General features: G+C 40.3%; 1 protein-coding gene and 1 pseudogene across 5 annotated transcripts in view; both read right to left on the bottom strand.

Moving 5' to 3' along the window:
• Positions 1-22,638, bottom strand: part of TLK1 (tousled like kinase 1) — a 165,366-nt gene that overhangs the window by 88,878 nt on the left and 53,850 nt on the right. For 3 of the 5 annotated variants that reach the window (XM_059704130.1, XM_059704132.1, XM_059704131.1), the window contains one exon: positions 2,532-2,603. In XM_059704130.1, the coding sequence (XP_059560113.1) occupies positions 2,532-2,603 (72 nt within the window). Of the gene's footprint in view, positions 1-1,403; positions 1,473-2,531; positions 2,604-22,638 lie in introns of all 5 variants that reach the window. The other 2 variants (XM_059704134.1, XM_059704133.1) reach the window with 1 other exon arrangement.
• Positions 13,103-14,160, bottom strand: LOC132238543 (coiled-coil domain-containing protein 137-like; annotated as a pseudogene).

Below are 22,638 nucleotides of genomic sequence, written 5' to 3'. Positions count from 1 at the left end.
AATATCAGGAAGAAAAGCTAAAAAACAGAAAGTGGGGTGTGGAAAGAGTGGATAGCCAAAGTAGAGTCCTTCCTGTCTGGCCATGAGGGAAGGAGATGGGGGTGCAGAGGGCCAGAGGTCTTCAGCCTTCCTGTCTGCCCCAGGCCAAGTCTCTACAGTGGATGGAGTCTCTTGGTCAAAGCCCTACCCACTTATATGAAGATCACAGTTGCCCTTTCTTTTAGAGAAGAGGCCTGCAGAGGGAGCCCATGGAAAATGTTCCATTTTTAAAAATTAAATCTGATTGAATCTGTACTTTTATCATTAAAAAATAATAATAAATAAATATTTTAGCAGTATTTGTTCATAAAAACAAAAACTATTATTTTTTAAAAAGTAATGATCAGGGAATGGATTACCAAAAGAATAACATCAGAAGACGATGGAATACTACATAAATTCTACTACTTACTGGGAAAAAAAGTTCTGCAATTTAATGTTTACTCCCAACAACTTAACTTAATGGCGTATGAATATCTGTATCTTGATTTATATGAAATTTTACCCAAGGGAATTCATTAATTAAGGTATGTAGTATAGAAATAAAACCTGGGAATCATTTTCCAGATATGTAGCTTCTTACAATGGAAAGACAAAAACAACAAACAAATTTTTTTGCTTCTTTAAATCTTAAGGAAAATGTATAATCTGTAGTCATTTCTAAAATACTGCGCCACCTGACTTAATCATTAATTTTCTAAAACTTCCAGATAAAGAACACAGAACAGCAAAAGTCAAAAGAGTTTTAAGATTTTCTACTGCTGTCCCTACTGTCAAAATTTCTATATAAATAAAGCTCAGTATATCCAATGTTGAACCAAATCCTATTTCACTGCAAATGCCACTATGGTCTTTAAAAAACAATAACAAATCAATATTTTAAATTAAAAATATAGCCAAAAGTGATCCTTAGAATTCTTTAAAGAGTGGTATTTTCTTATAACTGATTTTTTTGAAGGAATTAAATACTGCATCTATAAAGAACATAGAAATATTATTTTTTTAGGTGATCTAACTTTTTACTATGTTTTGCTATTTAAAAAATAAAAAACAAAGAACACCAGATTTGGTGAATGGAAAAGGGAAATATCTAAAATTATTTTACTGTTCTTTATAACATAAAAGCCTGTGAAAGAGGAGGCATGTGAAATTACTAAATAGACTAAAATCTGGAAATGTCAAGAAATATTTCAAAGTCCAGGAAATATAAAGTGAAAACATTCTTGATATAATTTTTGAAAAACTGTACTTTTGTCTAGATCTAAACCTACTATTTTTAAAGGCTCAGTATAAGAGTGTTAATTAAAAAAAACCACAAAACTGAACTGTGACAATCTGGTGCTACAGGGGCTACTAACGCTTACCTCAAGGGAACCTACTGCAGATAAAGTCCCGTCACTTGCACAGTCCTTTCAGCTGCCTGCCAGTTGTCTCTGTGGAAGGGAAAGCCTGATGAGTGAGAGCCCTATGCCACACTCCTTTGGAGTGTCAGGGTGCCTGCACAGAACTGCACACAACTGTCTATCTAGAGATTCCTAGGTGCTTTCCATAACACAGGGCTTAAAAAGAGGCCACCTTTGGTATTGCCTTTCCACTGAACACCAAAACTGAATAGCTAAGAGTTTCTGAGTGTTAACAACTTTTTGGTATTAACAAGGTGATATATCTACACTAATCCAAATAGAAAAAAAGACTAAAATGGATCAAATAGAAATAAGTTAACATCGACAGGGAAAACACACACAGACACACACACACAAATACACTGAAAAGTAAGTAACAGAATTCTGTAATCTGAGAAGAGACAGTATTATAGGCTATATCCACAAAAACTAAAGTTGCAGCATCAACAAGTAAATGCTAAAACTCAAAGCAATTCCTGTCTATACATTTTTAAAAGATGCCATCAAGTATATCATGCTTAATGTGAACTATCCCATGGATTGAAATGACTACTTACAAAATCCAATGTATTTTCTCAGTGGGGTCAGTAAGTGGGTGGGAGGAGAGGACATTTTTCAGATATTTTTAAGTAAGAAAAGGGAAAACCAAGAGCATGAAATTCCAAAAGAAATTTTAAAAAGAGAAAAAAAAAAGCCCTTATATCTGTATCTTAGAAAGTAAACAAACCCTTACTCAGAGCCAAACTAAGAGGAAAGTATAATAAGAAATAGAAAACTGTGAAGCAATGTATTTCAAAAACCACCCTCAACTACTAAAATTATGAATGGCTAGTAACTTGTCTTCCATTAAGAACACCTATACCACAAGTTCAGCTCCATAAACAAAGAAACTATATTTTCTTTCTAATGACAAATACAGTCTTCAGTCTGAATGCTGTGCTTCATAAGGCAGAGTAAAATGCTCCTACAAAAATTTAAAAAGCATTAATATTTAGCATAAGAACTGAAGAAAAAAACCTATTTTATTTTTTAAAAAGGTGATTCCAACTTTGACTTTAATAGTACCATATTTAAAATGAAGTTACTTACCTCTGATTCTTTGTCACTTAAAGATCCCAAGCTTCCAAAACTGTGATTAGAGCTTTCATTATTTGTTGAAGCCTGTTAAAAGATTTTTAAAAAGGTAAAATTTAGGAGTAATTTTAAATGAAACATATTACACAAATACTGTATCTTCATAAATTAAAATAAAGTATGATTCCTTTAAACAAGGAAGTCAAATTAAGTAAAATATAAGAAATACCAACCTCTTACCACTATAAATATCTTGGGAAGTTTTACCAAGTCAATAAAGTTCTGCTGTATTTTAGGGACGGACTCATTACTTGAGTTTTTAGAATACCAAATTCAGGAGCAAAGGAAATGTGCTATTGTTAGATAACAAGATCCCTAAAACTACTATTCAACATATAAAATCTAATGCTTCCTTAACTAAAGTATTATTTGTGTTCCTTCTCTTCACAATCTTACCAAATTCCATCATATCCCATCCACGCCCATTTGCCTCTCTTTATATTAACAAACTAGACAATCTTTGGTTTGTTTGTTTTGGCTTAGTGTTTTAAGAATTTTTTTTTATCATTTTGACCATTTTAATTGCTTCACTCAAGAATTTCACCATTTCCTTTACAATATTTTAAATTGTGACAAACAGAAATGTTATTATTTTGCGGGATGATGCTTGCTATGTTTCCAATATGTTTCCATTATGCTTATTGTTTGGACCAACAATACATTAAAGCAATGTCTTACAGGGATGATTAGACCAGGGGATGACAGGCATGCCAATGATGATGCATGAATAAACTTCATGTGGAAGCAGGCCAACTGGTATCCTTATTTCCCTTCAATTTGTAAGAGTAGCTGCTAATCCTACCATTAAAAGGTTGCAAGTTCGACTACTGTTCAACTACTTTCAAAACTGGTGACTCAGAGCTTTTTCATACATGTTCAGTACTATGCGGGACACTATAAAGCCAATTTTCAACACAAACAACATGCAAACTAATTAAGATTCAAACACTATTTAGAGGAAGTTAAAATCTAATTAGAGCAAGATGATCAAACTTCAAACAAAGAACACCGTAAACAGCAATTAAGAAGTGATAAACTATAAAGATTCAGGGACAATGGAGGCGGTGACAATGTTGTTCATTATCCCTAAGTCTCCACATAAAAATACAGTATAAATCCCCAACTCACACATAACATTTACAACAAAACTGGCTCACTAGAAATCTCCCCCAAAATAGCAGATGGGAACAGATTACCAACAACCACAGCACCTGCATGGTATGAGAGGAAGCAAAAGGAAACAGGGTGTGGAACAGATTTGACAACAGAGTCTCCCAAAACAGCAAATGCAACTGACCACTAAGGCAGTTTGAGTACAGAAGCTATATCTGGAAGGGTTTCTGCCCTTTCCAATAGTGACTAAGTGCAAGGGGTCCATGGTGAACTCTGAAGAAGTTAGAGCAATTTAGTCCTATGAACTCTTAAAACTAATCCCTCACTAAGGGTGTCACAGTAAGTATAAACTACTGGGTGTGAAAACAAAACTAAGCCCAACAGGTACAATGAAGATACAGAAAAAGAATATAAAAATAACAAGTGGGGAAGGAAGCAAAGCTTAGAAATCTCAGGAATTACTTTCGAAGAGTGCCCAAAAACAGCAGCAGAGGGAGCTCTATAAGAAAAGTCATTCTAAACCAAAACAAAAACAAACAAAAAAGGTAAACAACAGAAAATGATGTAGGTCATCCCATGAAGTCATTATAAGAAAAAAGACAGTAAGATATAGACTACTGTCCTGATAATAAAAGCATACTAGAAACATACACATTTCACAAAATAGGTGAAAACTAACCTAATATTTCAAAATGAGCTAAAAGACATTACTAAAATGACTCAAGACATGAAAGAACATAAATCAGATTTCAAAAAAAAAAAAAAAAACCCTCAGAAATGAGGTAACAGAACCTAGGAAAGCTTTAGAAATTGGGAAAAAATGGGTTCAATAATGAAGATTAAGCCTGAATGAAACCAAGAGAAAATAAATACAACAGATAATGATTTAAGAGAAGTAGAAGGTAAAAAGGAAGAACACTTTTGAAATCAAAAGAAATGAAGAGATAAAAAGAATGAGAGGAAGCAACAACTATTGAAGCAACAAAGATCTAACATTCAGGTAACAGAAGTCTTTAAAGAGCACTACCAGAAGAAAACAAATAGTAGAACTGTAGTTCAGGAAATCCTCTTTGAAAAATTTTTAAAAATTGAAACTACTGCCTGAAAGTATACAATATGCACCTCAGAATATTTGATTTTTCAAAGGCAGCACTTTATGCCAGAAGAAAATGAAGTAACATATTAAGATATTCAAAGAAATGTGAATATAGTGTTCTATATCCAGTAAAATTGATTTTTAACATATAGAAGGCATAGACTTATCAAAATGCCAGAAATCAGGAAATAATGCTCTCTTGAGCTTTCCAAAAGAATCCAGACAACTTCAGATCACCAAAATGAAGATTCACTGTAAGAACTGATAAAATCAATATTACTTACTGATAAAGTTAAATAAAAGATACAAGGCCGAGCCGAAACCGGTTTAGCTCAGTGGATAGAGCGTCGGCCTGCGGACTGAAAGGTCCCAGGTTCGATTCCGGTCAAGGGCATGTACCTGGGCTGCGGGCACATCCCCAGTAGGAGATGTGCAGGAGGCAGCTGATCGATGTTTCTCTCTCATCGATGTTTCTAACTCTCTATCTCTCTCCCTCCCTCTCTGTAAAAAATCAATAAAATATATTAAAAAAAAAAAAAGATACAAGGCCGAAACTATGAAATTTAATGGCTAATGCATGCAAAGTTATTAATAGTACAATATTTTAAAATTGGGGGATGGAATTTTATGGGAAGCACAAGTGAAAAAACTTTGAATTGTTTTCAGTAACCACTGTGGCCATTGTGATAGCACAAGTGTAGTTGCTTTGAGGTTGCCGTGTGTATAGGAAAAAAAGTAAATATTTATGTGATATTCTAATTCTATCATCTGGTTTACATCCTTAAGAACTATAATCCTATATAATAAAAGGGTAATATGCAAATTGACCCTAAGAGTAGAAAGACTAGGAATGACTGGTCACTATGACACAGTGACCACCAGGGGGCAGACGCTCAATGCAGGAGCTGCCCCCTGGTGATCAGTGTGCTCCCACAGGGGGAGCTCTGCTCAGCCACAAGCCAGGCTGACGGCTGCCAGCACAGCAGTGGTGGCAGGAGCCTCTCCCGCCGCCTCAGCAGCACTAAGGATGTCCAACTGCAGCTTAGGACTGCTCCCCGCTGACAAGTGGACATCGCCCGAGGGCTCCCGGGCGGCCAGAGGGATGTCTGACTGCCAGCTTAGGCCTGATCCCCCGGGGAGTGGGGCTAAGCCAGCAGGTGGACATCCCCTGAGGGGTCCCAGACTGCAAGAGGGTACAGGCTGGGCTGAGGAACCCCCCTGAGTGCACAAATTTTGTGCACCGGGCCTCTAGTCTACACTAATAAAAGAGGAAAATGGTAATTGGCGTACGACGATACCCTTTTCATTGGCTAATCAGGGCTATATGCAAATTAACTGCCAACTATGATTGGCAGTTAACTGCCAACAAAGATTGGCAGTTAACTGCCAACAAGATGGCGGCTAATTTGCATATGTAGGCACAATGCAGGGAGGCGAAAGGGAAAGCAGGAAGAAGCCCCCTGCCACTGACAGTGATCAGAAACCCAGGGGGGAGCTAAGAGCTGGGGGGCAGGGCAAAGGCGGAGAATCAGGCGCCTTTTCCGCCCTGGCCAGTGATAGCAGGAAGTAGGGGTGGAGCCAGCGATGGGAGCTGGGCACGGTCGAAGCTGGCAGTCCCAGGAGCTAGGGGTCCCTTGCCTGGGCCTAAAGCGGAGCCCACGATCGCGGGGCCACTGCAGCTGCGGGTCCCCGCTGCCCGGGCCGGACGCCTAGGCCAGAGGCGTTAGGCCTGGGTAGGGGCGGAGCCTGCAACCACGGGGAGCTGGGGGTCCCCTGCCCAGGCCTGACACCTCTGCCGGAGGCCTTAGGCCTGGTCAAGGGGCCCATCCGGTGATTGGTGATCGGAGGGTGATCAGGGTCAACTCCTCTGGCCGAGGCATCAGGCCTGGGTGGGGGGCGGAGCCGGGGATTGGGGGATATGATGGTCCCCTTGCCCAGGCCTGAAGCCTGGGTCAGAGGCGTCAGGCTTGGGCAGGGGGTGGAGCAAGCGATCAGAGGGAGATGGGGGTCCCCTGCCCAGGCATGATTCCTGGGCCAGAGGCCTCAGGCCTGGGCGGGGGCCAGAGCCTGTGATTGGGGGGTGATGGGGGTCAACGCCTGAGGGCTCCCAGTATGTGAGAGGGGGCAGACTGGGCTGAGGGACACTCCCCCCCCCCCCGACACACCCAGTGCACGAATTTCGTGCACCGGGCCCCTAGTTCTTGATATAGAAGTAAAATGATGTGATATAAATAAAAACCTTGTAGTTCTGATTTGAATTGGAAGTATCTATAAATTCATGAGATATTTTTACCTTTTAAAGCAATTTTTAAAAATACAGATTCTGCCACAGGGAGTAACAGAATTCCTCATATCAGACCGATGTTCCCATAGATAACCATAAATTCTGGAAAAATATATAAAAGACAACTATCTGAAAGCACGTGAGCAACCAAGAGTAGACAGAATCTGGATAGGAGACATTTGGAAGAAGGGAATAGACTAGGTGTGTTTCCTGTATTTACAGTTTTTGCTGTAAAGCCCCTAGTGCAGCGGTTCTCAACCTGTGGGTCGCGACCCCTTTGGGGGTCCAACGACCCTTTCACAGGGGTCGTCTAAGACCATTGGAAAACACATATATAATTACATATTGTTTTTGTGATTAATCACTGTGCTTTAATGATGTTCAATTTGTAACAATGAAATTGGGGTCACCACATCATGAGGAACTGTATTAAAGGGTCGCGGCATTAGGAAGGTTGAGAACCACTGCCCTAGTGTGAACTGCAGAGCAGCTGAAACTTGGATCATCACAGGCAATCTTACTGGCTGGAAAAACCAGGGTGAAGCTACCACAGCAGCTAGAAAACAAAGAACCAAAGACAGAGTTGCAAATTCTGCATATTATTTCTACCCAAGTCTCTAGCAGCTGGTCACCGATCTACACAAGAGTGGAACAGACTCTAAGCAGTCCAGATAAGGCTAAAACAACTGAACAGAAATGTTAGCTGCCATCCCCTATTGGGAGACATAGTTTAGATTTCAGTCGAGCCAAGTTAATTCTTTCCTAATACAAAAATACCACCAAAAAAATTAATACTCAACAGAACACTAAACCAAATCCCAAAGTCACTCTAATGTATCATTCACAGTGTGCATGATATAAACAAAATTTCTGAACTTATGAAGAAACTAGTGGCCCGGTGCACGAAATTCGTGCACATTAAAAGGGAATTAATTAGCGGAAATACTTTAATATTGCTATTTGCTCTTTCTCTATAACACAATTGTGAGAGATGAAAGGAAATTAGTAAAATGTATATGAAAACTATAAATTTATTCATAAATAAATAGTAACAAAAAGATATAACAACAGAGGCATGATATAACAAAAACATGATACGAAAACAAAAACATGATATAAAAACAACAGTGATGCAAACAATGACTGATAAAGTGATTAAACTTATTCTAATATCTCCCTGTACACCACATTAGGAGTGAAAACACTTTCAGAGTGCTTGACCAATTTCCCTTGTGCTGAAGTATTTAGAACTTTAACGTCACATGCTCTTCGAATTTGAGAGACAGCTACGTGTAACTGACCATGTGCAAAAATGGGTTCAGGTAGGAATATGCCTACTCTGTCTAGAGTTTGTCCTTGTAATTTATTAATAGTCATCACAGCCGAAACCGGTTTGGCTCAGTGGATAGAGCGTCGGCCTGCGGACTGAAAGGTCCCGGGTTTGATTCCGGTCAAGGGCATGTGCCTGGGTTGCAGGCACATCCCCAGTAGGAGATGTGCAGGAGGCAGCTGATCGATGTTTCTCTCTCATCGATGTTTCTAACTCTCTATCTCTCTCCCTCCCTCTCTGTAAAAAATCAATAAAATATATATATATATATTAAAAAAATAGTCATCACAGTGCTGGCATCATGGGAAACTGTTGTTGAATCAATTTAAATGGGAGGCCAGTGTCAGATGGGGACAAATCAATTCTTGGAATCAGAACAACCTCTCCCTCTGCAGATCATGTTAATACTTCAGCTTTGATAATGTTAGGTTGTAATCTTTTGATAATAAATCTGGTACCATTATAAAAACCCCATTTACTATTGAGATTTCTCAATAGCATGATGCTTGCACCCACTTTCAATTTTAATTTATGACATGGCATTCCCGAAGGAGTAATACTATTAAGAAATTCAATGGGAAAATTTTCCTTTTCAGCATCATCTGTTGAATCAATGGAATCATCACTCAAATATGTGTGAAAATCTCCATCGAGTATATCCAAAATTTCTTCATTTAATTTTTGAATGTGCTCATTTTTTGGACAAAGAATTGCACTTTTAGATATATTTTTAATATTATTCATAGATATAGTATTTCCAAAGGTAGATTCAATAATAGATCCAGCCCTAGCCGGCTTGGCTCAGTGGGTAGAGTGTCGGCCAGTGGATTGAAGGGTCCCAGATTCGATTCTGGCCAAGGGCACATGCCTGGGTTGCGGGCTCAATTCCCAGTATGGGGTGTGCAGGAGGCAGCCAATCAATGATTCTCTCTCATCATTGATGTTTCTATCTCTCTCTCCTCCCTTCCTCTCCAAAATCAATAAAGAAATATGTATTTTTTTAAAATAATAGATCCATTACAAATCACAGGGGATTTCAATAATATCCGTTCCTAAATGAAAACTGCCATCAAGTTTGCCATCTCCAAATTTTACTAACCATCCACTATAAGCAGAATCCTCTGATCTCATATCTGTTGTAAGAGACAACTTTCTGAAACATCCCCAAATATTGCAGTACTTTAAACTCGTTTGTACTATGGCTGATCGCATAGCATGCGGTACAATACTGAGACATTGTCAAAAATCCCCTCCAAGGAGAACTTTCCCACCAAATACAACATTCAGACTCATAATTTCTCTTAGTAATCTGTCTATGGCATTTATAGCATGACTGGATGCCATGGTGCATTCATTAATAATGAGAAGTTGGGCCTTTTTAATAGTTTTAGCAACTTCACTGTTTATATCGGGTCTAGAAATTGAAGTTTCATTTAATGAAATCGGTAATTTATATTGGGAACGAAAGGTGCTTCCACCAAGAAGTAAATTTGCAATTCCTGTAGATGCTGTGGGTAAAACTACCACCATGACCTCTAATATAATATATTAAAACTTTATAAAGATATGCCTCCATGCTCTGAGGGCCAGTTCCTGCCTCAAACCTCGCCCTCCCGGGAAACAGCTCAGGGAGGGTGCAGCCCTTGGCAATGTGACCCAGGACTCAGTGCCTCCATGCTCTGAGGGCCAGTTCCTGCCTCAAACCTCGCCCTCCCGGGAAACAGCTCAGGGAGGGTGCAGCTGTTGCTAAGAGGACCCAGGACTCAGTGTATCCACACTCTGAGGGCCGGTTCTTGCCTTAAACCTTGCCCTTACAGGAAACACCTTGGGGAGGGCGCAGCCGTTTCCAAGGCAACCCCTGCAGGACTGACTTCCTTCCGGTTGGTTGAGCCTCAGTCGTGACGCCTTACACCCAGGGTTTTTATATAAATAGATATGAAAATGTGACCCATACTGAAATTTATTCTCTAAAATTAAAAAAAAAAAATCACTGGATGGGCTTGACATCAGAATGGAGAACAAAGGAAGAGAGAAAAATTATTGACAGTAGTTGTTGGAAGCTATGCATGTATTTGGAATCACAGAAGTAAAGAAAAAGCAGCAGAAAAAGTATTTGAAGAATAGCCAGAAAATCCAAAATTTGATGGAAGGTGTTAATTTACAGATTCAGAAAGCTCACAGATAACTCCAAGCAAAATAAGTATAAAGAAAATCACACCTATTAATCTTCTCAAAGAACCAACCTTGTTGCATTAATTTTTCCATTATACTTTTGTTTTCTACTATAGGACACCCCCCCCCCCCAACACACACACAATGTATACACACTTTGAATAATTCCAATGGGTTAAATCTGAAAAGAAAGAAACATCAATTGAGCTATCAAAAAAAGGTGTGTAGCCCTGGCTGGTGTGAAGCAGTGGTTAGAGCACCAGCCAAGCACTGAAGAGTCAAGGGCACATACCTGGTTGCAGTTTCTATCCCAGCCCCATTGGGGTGCGTGAAGGAGGCAACTGATCAATGTGTCTCTCTCAGATTGATGTTTCGCTCTCTCTCATTCCTATCTCCCCCCCCTTCCTATCTCTCTGAAAACCTATGGAAAAAAATACCCTGGGTGAGGATTAACAAAAAATTTTTTTTGAAAAGTGTGCATACATTTTTTTTTTTTGGACACCCTGTATTTTGCTTAATTCTGCTCTAACTTTAATAATTCCTTCCTTCTACTGACTGGGGTCTCATTTGTTGTTCTCCTAGTTCTTTTAGGTGAAACATTAGGTTGTCTATTTGAGATATTTCTTGTTTCTTGAGATAGGCCTGTAATGATATAAACTTCCATCTTATTAGCACTTTTGCTGCATCCCAAAAGTTTTGATGTCATACTGTCATTCTCATTTCTCTTTTTATCTTTTGACATTTTTAAAACTTCTTTGACCCCATCGTTTAATGAGCCTCTGTTTTTCCTGCTTTATTTTTTGCAGATAATTTCCAATTTCAAATAATTGTAGTTGGAGAATATAGGAGGATATCACTCTTCTTAAATTTGTTGAGGCTAGTTCTGTGTCCCAACATATGGTCTATCCTTAGAAGGGTCCATGTGCATTAGAGAATAACATATAATCTGATGCTCTGGAATGAAAGGCTCTGTAAACGCTGATTATATCCATTTGGTCTAATGTGTCATTTAAGGCCTTACTGATTTTCTGTTTGAATGATCTAGTTACATCTGTCAATGGGGTATTTAGGTCCCCCACTATAACTGTGTTTCTCTTAGTTTCTCCCTTTAGTTCTGTTAGTAGTTGCTTTATATATATACACTAGGGGCCCGGTGCACGAAATTCGTGCACTGGGTGTGTGTGTGTGTGTGTGTGTGTGTGTGTGGGGGTGTCCCTCAGCCTAGCCTGCCCCCTCTCACATACTGGGAGCCCTCAGGCGTTGACCCCCATCACCCTCCAATCATAGGATCGGCCCCTTGCCCAGGCCTGACGCCTCTGGCTGAGGCGTCCGGCCCGGGCAGTGGGGACCACCAGCAGCTGCAGCGGCCCCGCGATCGTGGGCTTCGCTTTAGGCCCAGGCAAGGGATCCCTAGCTCCTGGGACTGCCAGCTTCGACCGTGCCCAGCTCCCATCGCTGGCTCCACCCCTACTTCCTGCTATCACTGGCCAGGGCGGAAAAGGCACCTGATTCTCCGATCATGGCTGGGGGGCAGGGCAAAGGCGGCCCCAGGGCCGCCTTTGCCCTGCCCCCCAGCTCTTAGCTCCCCCCTGGGTTTCCGATCACTGTCAGTGGCCGGGAGCTTCTTCCTGCTTTCCCTTTCGCCTCCCTGCATTGTGCCTACATATGCAAATTAACCTCCATCTTGTTGGCAGTTAACTGCCAATCTTAGTTGGCAGTTAATTTGCATATAGCCCTGATTAGCCAATGAAAAGGGTATCATCATATGCCAATTACCATTTTTCTCTTTTATTAGTATAGATATTTCAAAAACTTAAAATATTAAAATTTAATAGTAAATATCTATAAACTCAGAACTTTAAAGTTACATATATACATTTTAAAAAGTATATTCCTAAGGCCTGTCTGCAAAAATGGTCTAGAAACGACATCTCAGCATCCGCATTCCTAGAACCCAGGTGTTGGTCTCTAAGTACCACCCCCCCAGAGGGAACCGTGGTCTCCAACAGAAACCCTCCTACCACAGGCAGGGAGAGGGCGCCTTGCACCTGAGCTGGGAGCCCAGGCCGGGTCAGTGTCGAGAGGTACCAGGTCTCTTTGGAGGACTGACAGCTGCCCGGCGGCTCCGTTGAGAGACTGCCTGCTGCCATGCCCCTTGGGGCGGTGCTGTCATTGGGCTCCACATCAGAACCAAGGCCTGGGCGGACTCCAGCTGCCTCTGTGGGGACTAAACTGGCACTGGGAGCCGGCGGTGTAGATGCCGACCACCCCTCATGGTCCTGCCCCCGCCCCCCTGCACTGGCGAACCCCGGGAGCCTGCGATGGATTTGGTTGACCCGAGTCCACAGCATCTACAGTCACATGGCACCTGGGGTTGGGATTATGGGTTATGGGGTTGGCCCGTGGTTGTCTCAGCCTGGACCTGTGTGTGCAGAACAACTGAGGGTGATGCTAGGCTCGGGAATGGTGCCGGGTGTGACTGGCTGGGGCTCAACCAGGCACTGGCCCCTTCTATGGTCATGTCCCCTGGCAGATGATCTCATGTGAAAGAGTGGTCTTTAGGGAGGAAAAATGAGAGCAGAGAGTGGAGCCCTTTCCCGAACTCAGGAGCTGGTGCACCAGGCTGTGTTGGGGGGGGGGGGGGGAGGGGAGCATCCAGGGAAAGGACTGATTTGGGGACCCCCTGCCCCTCCCCCCTACCCTGTGCAGGAACCCTAGTCTCTCAAAGGCAGGTCTCTGGCTTCTTCCTGGGAGGGAGATGGGCTGACTGGGGCCCCTGCTGCTGCCGCTTCTTTATCGCCCTGTAGGCCTGCTCTCTCCTCTGCCACAATCCGCTGCCGGGCCATGGAGGTGGGTGGGGGCTGGGACACACCGCCAGGGCGCAAAAGCATCGCCAGCATCAGGGATTTCCTGCCAGGCTGGCCGGTGCTCACGCTCTTCCTGGGCTTGGCGGTCAGCTCAGGGGACCGCAGGGCGACCTCACCGAACTTCACGGTGTCTCGGAGCAGCTCCTGCTCCAGCCTCTCCGCTGCCTTTTCCTGTCTTTTCTTCCGGACTTTATCCCGCGGCCGCTTCCGAAGCGCCTTCTTGGGAGCCACCTGCGCCTCGGGCTGCTGGTCCGCCTGGTTTTTGCTGAGGAACAGCACGTGCTGGGCCTCCTGCTCCATGCGCTGGACGTAGGCGCCGTCGGACTCCCACTTCCTCTGCTTGAACTTGGGGACCGCGATGTCTGGGTCCACTCCCCTTGCCTCCTTCTCCAGCGTCTTTCTGAAGGCCGCCTGGGCCTCTTTCTTCCTCCTCTTGTTACTGACAGGGTTCTTCATTTCCTGGCGGCTCCTCATAATCTCCCGGAGACGGAGACGGAAAGGGACTTCCTGTTCATCCTGGTTCTTGGGCTTGCAATTCACTCTCTTCTTTTCTTGGCTCCGCGGCCTGGGCCACGGCGCCGACTGCTTCCCCAGCAGCTGCTGCCGCGGGCCGCTCCGGGCCCCCGGGCCTCCCTGTCCTCGGGGGGCCCGCTGCTCGGAGCCTGGCTCCCCCCATCTGCACCCGCCGGGGTCGGAGAGAAGCCACTTCCTCTCTCGCGGGCGGTCCTGCCCCACGACTTACTTTATATATTTTAATGCTGATAAGTGTTACATCTTCTTGATGTATTATTATTACTATTATAAAGTATCCAATTCTATCTCTTTTTTAAAAAAAATTTTATTTAAAAGTAAAAGGGGGAGAGAGAGAGAGAGAGAGAGAGAGAGAGAGAGAGAGAGAGAGAGAGATGGAAACATCAATGATGAGAGAGAATCATCAATCAGCTGCCTCGTGCATGCCCCACACTGGGGATTGGGCCAGCAACCCGAGCATATGCCCTGACTGGGAATTGAACTGTGACCTCCTCCTGTAGTAAGATTTTTGGTCAACACTCAACCACTGAGCTATACCTGCCAGACTGGGTTTTGTTTTTCATTCAATCACTACTCTGCTTTTTTTTTTTTTTTTTGTGAGTTCAGCCCATTTACATGTAGGGTAATTATTGATATATTTGTGCACATTAAAAGGGAAATAATTAGAAGAAATATTTTAATATTGCTACTTGCCCTTTCTCTACAATAGAAGTGTCAGAGATGAAAGAAAATTAGTAAAATGTATATTTAAATCTCCCTCCTGTCAGAGTCTGGTGCACCCCATGGGACCTAGAGTCAAGTCCTTACCTACCACCCATACATGCTTCAAATATGCAGGAGACCCAGACCCGGCTGGCCCCACCCGTCAAGCCCCTCCAGGCAGGGGGTGCAGCCTCAGGTACCCTGTCAAGCCCCGCCAGTGAGGGGTGCACCCTCAGGTCCCCTGGACCGGCGCCAGTGGCGCGGCCTGAGGTTCCCCGTCAAGCCCCACCGGGCAGGGGGCATAACCTAAGGTCTCCTGGTCCAGAGCCAGGGTGGGGGGCACTGCCTGAGGTTCCCCATCAAGCCCCATGGGGCTGGGGGCGTGGTCTGAGGTCACTGGCCCAGGCCAGGCATCATGCAGCCTCAGGTCCCTGCTGTTCGGTTGTGATGTTACAGCGTCCTGGCTAATTTGCATATTCCTCTATTATTAGATAAATGAGGATTTCCTATAGCCATTTTACCTTTTGTTTCTCGTAGCTCTGTGTTTTCATTGTTCCTTTTCTGTTATTTTAGTTTGGTGGTATTCTATGACTTTTTTCCTTGTTTCCCTCTTTTTTGTCATGTGTCTCAATTCTAGTTTTTTTTGGTGTAGTTACCACTAGGGTTTTATGTAAAAGAAAGTTCCATACTAGGTAACATCACAGGCAAACTACTGAAAACCAAAGATAACAGTGAGATATCGCTTCGTACCTGTCAGAGTGGCTAACACACACACACACAACAACAACAACAACAAGAAATAGTAAGTACTGACAAGGATTAGAGAAAAGAAAACATTTGTGCACTGTTAGTGGGATTATAAATTAGGGCAGCTACTATGAAAAGCAGTACGGAGTTCCTCAAAAATTTAAAACTAGGACTACCATATGATCCAGCAATTTCACTCCTGGGTATTTATCCAAAGAAAACAAAAACACTAGCTTGAAAAGATATGTGCACCCCGTATTCATTATTTACAATAACCAAGACATGAATGCGATCTATACCCATGAATGGATAGAGAAAATATGATGTGCTGTATATATGTACACACACAATGGAATGTTATTCAGACATTGAAAAGAAGAAAATCTTGTCATCTGTGACAACATGAATGTACCTTGAGAGCATTATGCTCAGTGAAATACATCAGATAGAGCAGTGGTTCTCAACCTTCCTAATGCCACTACCCTTTAACCCTTTTCGGTCCAACGTGGAGGCTGACTCGACAGACCAGGCGCTAGGAGCAGGTCCAACGTCGAGGCTGAGGTCGACACCATAAACCGGTTCAACATTCAATCCCGTCAATTAATTTGAACCAGACTGTTTGAATTCCAAAAATAAAATTGGACCGCAAAGGGTTAATACAGTTCCTCATGTTGTGGTGACCCCCAATTTCATTGTTACAAATTGAACATAATTAAAACATAGTGATTAATCACAAAAACAATATGTAATTATATATGTTTTCCGACGGTCTTAGGCGACCCCTGTGAAAGGGTCGTTGGAACCCCAAAGGGGTTGAGAACCACTGAGATAGAGAAAGACAAAAAGACTGCATGATCTCACTTATATGTAGAATCTAAAACCAAAAACAAAACTGAGCTCACAGATACAGAGAATAAATTGGTGGTTGCCAGAGTTAGGACGTGGGGGACGGGAAAGGGGTCAAAGGATATAAACATCCAGTTATAATGTACAGGCATGGTGACTATAGTTAATAATACTGTACTGCACATTTGAAAGTTCATGAGATAGTAAATTTTAAAAGTTCTCATTATTAAGAAAAAACAATTTTAACTATGGATGGTAACAGAAGTTTACTAATTTATGGTGATCATTTTGAAATATATTTAAGTATGGAATCATTATGTTGTAAACCTGAAACTAAAAGCCTAAGCAAGTGACCGTTATGACAGAATGACTGGTTGCTATGACACGCACTGACTACCAGGGGGAGGTGCTCAACGCAGGAGCTGCCCCAATCGCCAATGGGGCCTGTTGGCCAACCTTCTGGTCCCTCCCCCTGGCCAGCACGCCCCGATCGCTGGGACGGGGAACTGGGGGTGGGAGGCTTCGAAGGCCTACCCTTGCACAAATTTCATGCATCGAGCCTCTAGTAATAATATATACAATGAAATAATGATCAAACCAAAAATTGAAATATATATTAATTAAGATAAGGTCAGGGAAGTGTATTTCTATAGGAAGTCAATATAAATCTAAAAATGAAAAAGACAAAGACCTATAATAATCTCATTTAGAAATACAGACAGATAACACAAAAGATATGTAATATAATAAAAGGCTGGATGGTGAGAAGAACTGCCTCTGTGAAGAATGACTGCAGGGCTGGAAGAATGGAACATGGATCTACTAATTTTCATTATAGGCCTGGTAGAACAATGTGGCTTTTGAAACTCTGACCATGGATTGTGTGTCTCTTCCTTCTTGATTTGTAGGAATTTTTTACATATTCAGGGTATAAATCCTCTATGACTTACCTTTCCACTCATATATTGGTGTCATTTAAAAGTAGTTACATTTATCAAATATTTTCCTTTATAGTTAGTACCTTTTATGACCCAATTATGAAATTGCAGAATCAGCCTGGGTTAGGTTGCTACTGGGGCACTGTCAGCCCCAAATCTGTTTCACCGCATCCCTGACCCAGAAAGGTGGGAGGAGAGAGCCGGTGGGTGTCCTGATCCTGAAGGCTGGGCCTGCAGGAGGGGCCTCGCAATCTGGGACCCCTTGGGGGATATTGGAGGCCTGCAGGCCAGGCTGAGGGACCTCACCAGTGCACGAATCCATGCACCAGGCCTCTAGTTAAAATATAAAAGCAACAGGCACATGGAAAAAATTTCATTACAGAAATATAAATTTCTCCCTCCCACATCAGTCCCACTATTAAGAGGCAACTACTTTAAAAAATTGTTAATTAAATTTTTGAATAGGCAATGTAAACAGGCTATTACTTCCTGTTTGTTTCTTACCTTTCAAGAGGCTCTACTGTCTACACTAGCAAATTAAATATACATTCTTTGGTTCCTCCCTTCTTAAGCAAAACATAATGTTATGTAGACTGTCCTGCACTGCCTTCTTTTCTCTTACTATATCTTGAAGAAATTTCCAAATCTACACATAGATCTTCATTCCTTTTTCCTTTGCAACTTCCTTTCTTTCAAACAGGTGCAGAGTATTCCACTGCATGTACTACAGTTCAATAAGTCCTTCATTGACCTTACCATGACAGATGAAGAATTTAGTTTCATTGGTATCAGCTTCCCCTTCCTCCTGTTATATGCATTTATATTTTTGTTTTTTCAAATGATCACCTTAAATTTAAATAATATACTTGTGTACATTTTTTCTTTCACTTTAAAATGTGTGACTCATTATGTAAAACAAGAAAATAAATCTTTACATTTAGCTCCTTCTCTCAACATGACAGCTACACAATAACTTTACATTAGTACAATTTATATTTACCTTTACTTCCTATCAGTAATCCTACAACAGAGCCACAAACTCATAAAACGAGGATCGGCTTAGGGTAAGATTAAAGAAGGAGCATATGATGGAATAAAAGTTCTCTCTCTAGTCAGTTTTTGTTATTAGCTATGAACAATGACTTAGCAAATGCTGAATCATCACCACTAGGGGAAATACACTGTTAGGTTCCTGTTTCTTCAATATTTTCCTAAACCAATCAATATATACCTTGTTTTATATAGAAGTGTGTTGTTTAAAAATACCTTAAAAAATTTTTTTTATTGATTTCAGAGAGGAAGAGAGAGGGAGAGCTAGAAACATCAATGATGAGAGAGAATCACTGATCTGCTGCCTCCTGCATGTGCCCCACCTGGGATCGAGCCCACAACAGAGCATGTGCACTGATGGGGAATCAAACCGTGGCCTCCTGTTTCATAGGTTGACGCTGAACTACTGAGCCACCAAGGCTGGGCTAAAGACACCTTTTTATTTTATTTTTTAAAATACATTTTTTATTGATTTTTCACAGAGAGGAAGGGAGAGAGATAGAGAGTCGGAAACATCGATGAGAAAGAAACATCAGTCAGCCGCCTCCTGCACATTTCCCACTGGGGATGTGCCCGCAACCCAGGTACATGCCCTTGACCGGAATCGAACCTGGGACCTTTCAGTCCGCAGGCTGACGCTCTATCCACTGAGCCAAACCGGTTTCGGCCTAAAGACACCTTTTTAACACATAGTGTCAATTCACTATAACTCGTGCCCAAATGGAGCTTATCACCTTGTATTCTCTCCCTCAGGCACTTCACAGTTTGTGCTTAGAACACTAGACAGTTTATAACTGTCATATCTTCTCTGTGAATTCTTAGTCCTTAAAAAACCTTTGTATCATTCAGGCTTTTGGTTTGGAGAAATGTTTTGATATTCATTCATGCATTCAAAAATATTTACTAGTATTGAGGTCATTAGTAATGTTGATGATGCTGGGGTATAGCTGTGAAAAAAAGGCTTAAGTCCAATGCTAGACAGCAGTACAGCATTACTACCCTTAGGGCTATTCTGAACAGCAAAACTACCAATAAAAGGCACAAAAATGTGAAAAACATGGCACTAAGTAAGCTGCGAAAAGAACATGGGCACTGAAACATGTAGGCAGAATGTCACTTTGTTCAGCCTCAAGTAAAAACTTTCACCACTTTCCACAGGTACAGGCCGACGAGTGACCAGCAAAACCAATGGGAGAACTGATTTTAAGGTCACACATAAATTTTAGCAAATTTGCAATTACAGAATCCTTGAATAAAGAGAAATGACTATTGTGTATGTATGTATTTCTATCAAATCAAGCTTATAAATTAAATTGTGCAAATTGTCTGGATAGCCTTGATCTTTTACACATATTTGAACAGTCAAAATCTAAGATAAGTATATCACTCTAACTGTACTTTAATAAATTCACAATGTGTTTTTAGGACTGTTTGACATATAGAAGTTTATAACTGTCATATCTTCTCTGTGAATTCTTAGTCCTTAAAAAATCTTTGTATCATTCAGGCTTTTGGTTTTGAGAAATGTTTTGATATTCATTCATGCATTCAAAAATATTTACTAGTATTGAGAGCATTAGTAATGTTGATGATGCTGGGGTATAGCTGTGAAAAAAAGGCTTAAGTCCAATGCTCATGAGATTTACATTACGAGAAGGGAAACAGACCATAAACAAACATATAAATATTTAGCATTATGTAAGGAACCAACAGTAATTTTTTAAAAATTAAGTGGAGCAAAGGATAGTGTGATACAGGTATCATTTTATGTAGAGTGGTTAGAGAAAGCCTCTCTGAAGAGGTGACATTTGAACAGAAATTTTAATTGAGGAAGAAGTGTGTTGGAGGCAACAGGCAAATAAACCAGTGTGAGTGCAGATGTGAGACAGTTATTAAATAGGGAAGTTAGTCTAGAACTAGATCAGAAGGTCTTGTTAGGACACAATGAAGACATTATTTTTATTTTAAATATCATGGGAAGTCTTTGGAAGATTCTGAGTTGGGGAGAAACTGATGTAAAATTTATATTTAATTCCACTTTCTTTTTCTTTATCATTACCTGAAATATTTTCTTTCCAGTTATTTCCAATCTCTGTCATTTTGGGGTAATGTTTCTTGTCAACAGCCTAGATTCTCATTTACTGTGGTAACATACTTTTGGAAGATAAATTTTTTTCAAAATAAAACATTGTAAAGAAAGGGGTAAGAGGGAAAAAACCCCTGGAGGAATACATACCAGTTTTTGAGAAAAAAGGAATACGTTAATGAGTATAGTGTGTCATCATAATACTAAAAACAGAAAATAAGTATCTTTAAAACATCAGAAAAAACTCCATTTATCCAATGGAAAGCAAGGAGTGAAGGGAATAAAAGTACAAATAAAAGACATTAAATAATGGCAAAACTAAGTTAAAAAATAACATTATAATAAATGTAATGGGCAAACGCACCCTTTAGGAGGTAAAAAGCTCATCTTCGCTCAAAAAGACATGTTGTCTATAAGAAACACACTTTAAAAAAAAAAAAAAAGTAAAAATAAAATAGAAAAATACCCAAGACAAAAATATATCAAAAGAAAGCTAAGAATGTAATCTTGAAATTTGAAAAAATGGTAGTCATGAAAACAACACAATAAGTAGATATATGCATGTAAAAAATATATAGCCTTAAAATACATGAAGTAAAACTACATGAATCAATAATCACAGCTAAAGATTTTAATACACCTCTCTCAGAAAAAGACAGACCAAGCTGAGAATATAGGAAAATATCTAAGGTCTGAACAAAGAGAATTAAAAGATATTAGATATGAACTGTTTATTTTTAGGTATATTTCAGGGATTGACATCACACAACCATATATTTTTTAAATGTAGTGCAAATTAGAAATCCATAAAAAATGAATAGCTCAAAATATCCCACATAAAATAACCCTTGTGTTAAAAAGAAAATTATGAAATATATAAATCTAAAAATTCAATTTATACAATGGAATTCTATGCAGCTGTAAAAAAGGATCTTTTATCCTTTGAGATAGCATGGAGAGGACCTGAAGAGTATTATGCTAAGCGAGGTAAACCAGTCAGAAAAAGACAAGTGTCACATGATCTCACTTATATGTAGAACTTAATGAACAAAATAAAATGATGAACAAAAAAGATCCAGAGACATTGAAGCAAGCAACAGACTGACATATTTCAGAGGGGGAGGGGGAAGGAGCAGGAAGAGATTAACTAATGAACTTACATGCATATATGCACAGCCCATGGACAGACAGACAACAGTGTGGGGAAGGCCTAGGGACGGGAAAGGGGTCAGTGGAGTGGAAAAAAAGGGGACATCTGTAATAGTTTCAACAATAAAAATAAATTTTAAAAAGGAAATATATAAATCTAAATAATATAACTGAGCTGATATTACTTCACACCCACTAGAATGTCTGAAATGAGAATCATAGCACTGAATGTTGGTAAGGATGTGGAACAATTAAAATTCTTATATGTACTGTTGATCACAGTAAAAAACTTTACAAACACTTTGGGGAAAAATCTGTTTCTAATCAACATTAAAACATACTCCTACCCTACTCCATGCCTAAGTATTCTCTCAAGAGAAATGAAAATATATAGCCACAAAAAGATTTACACATTGAGGTTTATTTGTGTTGTTGCCGTTGAGATCATTCTTTTTTGTTGTTGTATGGATATACCAGTTTGTTCTCTATTTGTAGAATAATATTTGGATGTTTTCAAATTTTGCTTGTTATGAATAAGGTTGCTATAAATATTCTTGTGGTGGGGTTATACAATTGTATATATTTGTCAAAATTTATAGCAGAATTATGTAATAAAAAGGATTAATTTTACTACATGTAAATTATACTTTAATAAAAACGATGGGGGATCTCATAACTGAATGCTTAAAATATATTTGTTATAAATTATGTCTGTATGTAAGTAAATAAGCTAATGCATTTAACCCAGTTGCTGAAAGAAGAGCCACAGAGGAAAAACCCAAAGTAACAACTATGAAGACAAAAAGCAATGTGGAAAAAAATCAGTGAAACAGATGAAAACCAAAATCTGTTTCTTTGAAAGAGTCATTAGATTAGTCAGAGCTCTGACAAGAATGTATACAAGAAGGAGTATGAAAAAATAAACGGAAAGGAATTAACAAAGGAGGCTTAAAAAAAAAGTATTATAACTACACACTAATAGGTTTAAAAGCTTACATGAAATGGGTTAGTATGTAAACTAAATAGTATTTAAAATTTTAAATGGTAGTAAAAGACCTCCACTCCCAACAAATCCCAGGCCAAAATAATTTTACAGGTAAATGCCTCCCATCGTCCACTGTATATTTCCTATCATATACAGGATATTAAAA

Source organism: Myotis daubentonii, chromosome 7, assembly GCF_963259705.1.
Source record: "Myotis daubentonii chromosome 7, mMyoDau2.1, whole genome shotgun sequence".
Classification (NCBI taxonomy): domain Eukaryota; kingdom Metazoa; phylum Chordata; class Mammalia; order Chiroptera; family Vespertilionidae; genus Myotis; species Myotis daubentonii.
This window is presented reverse-complemented; position numbering and strand designations above follow the sequence as displayed.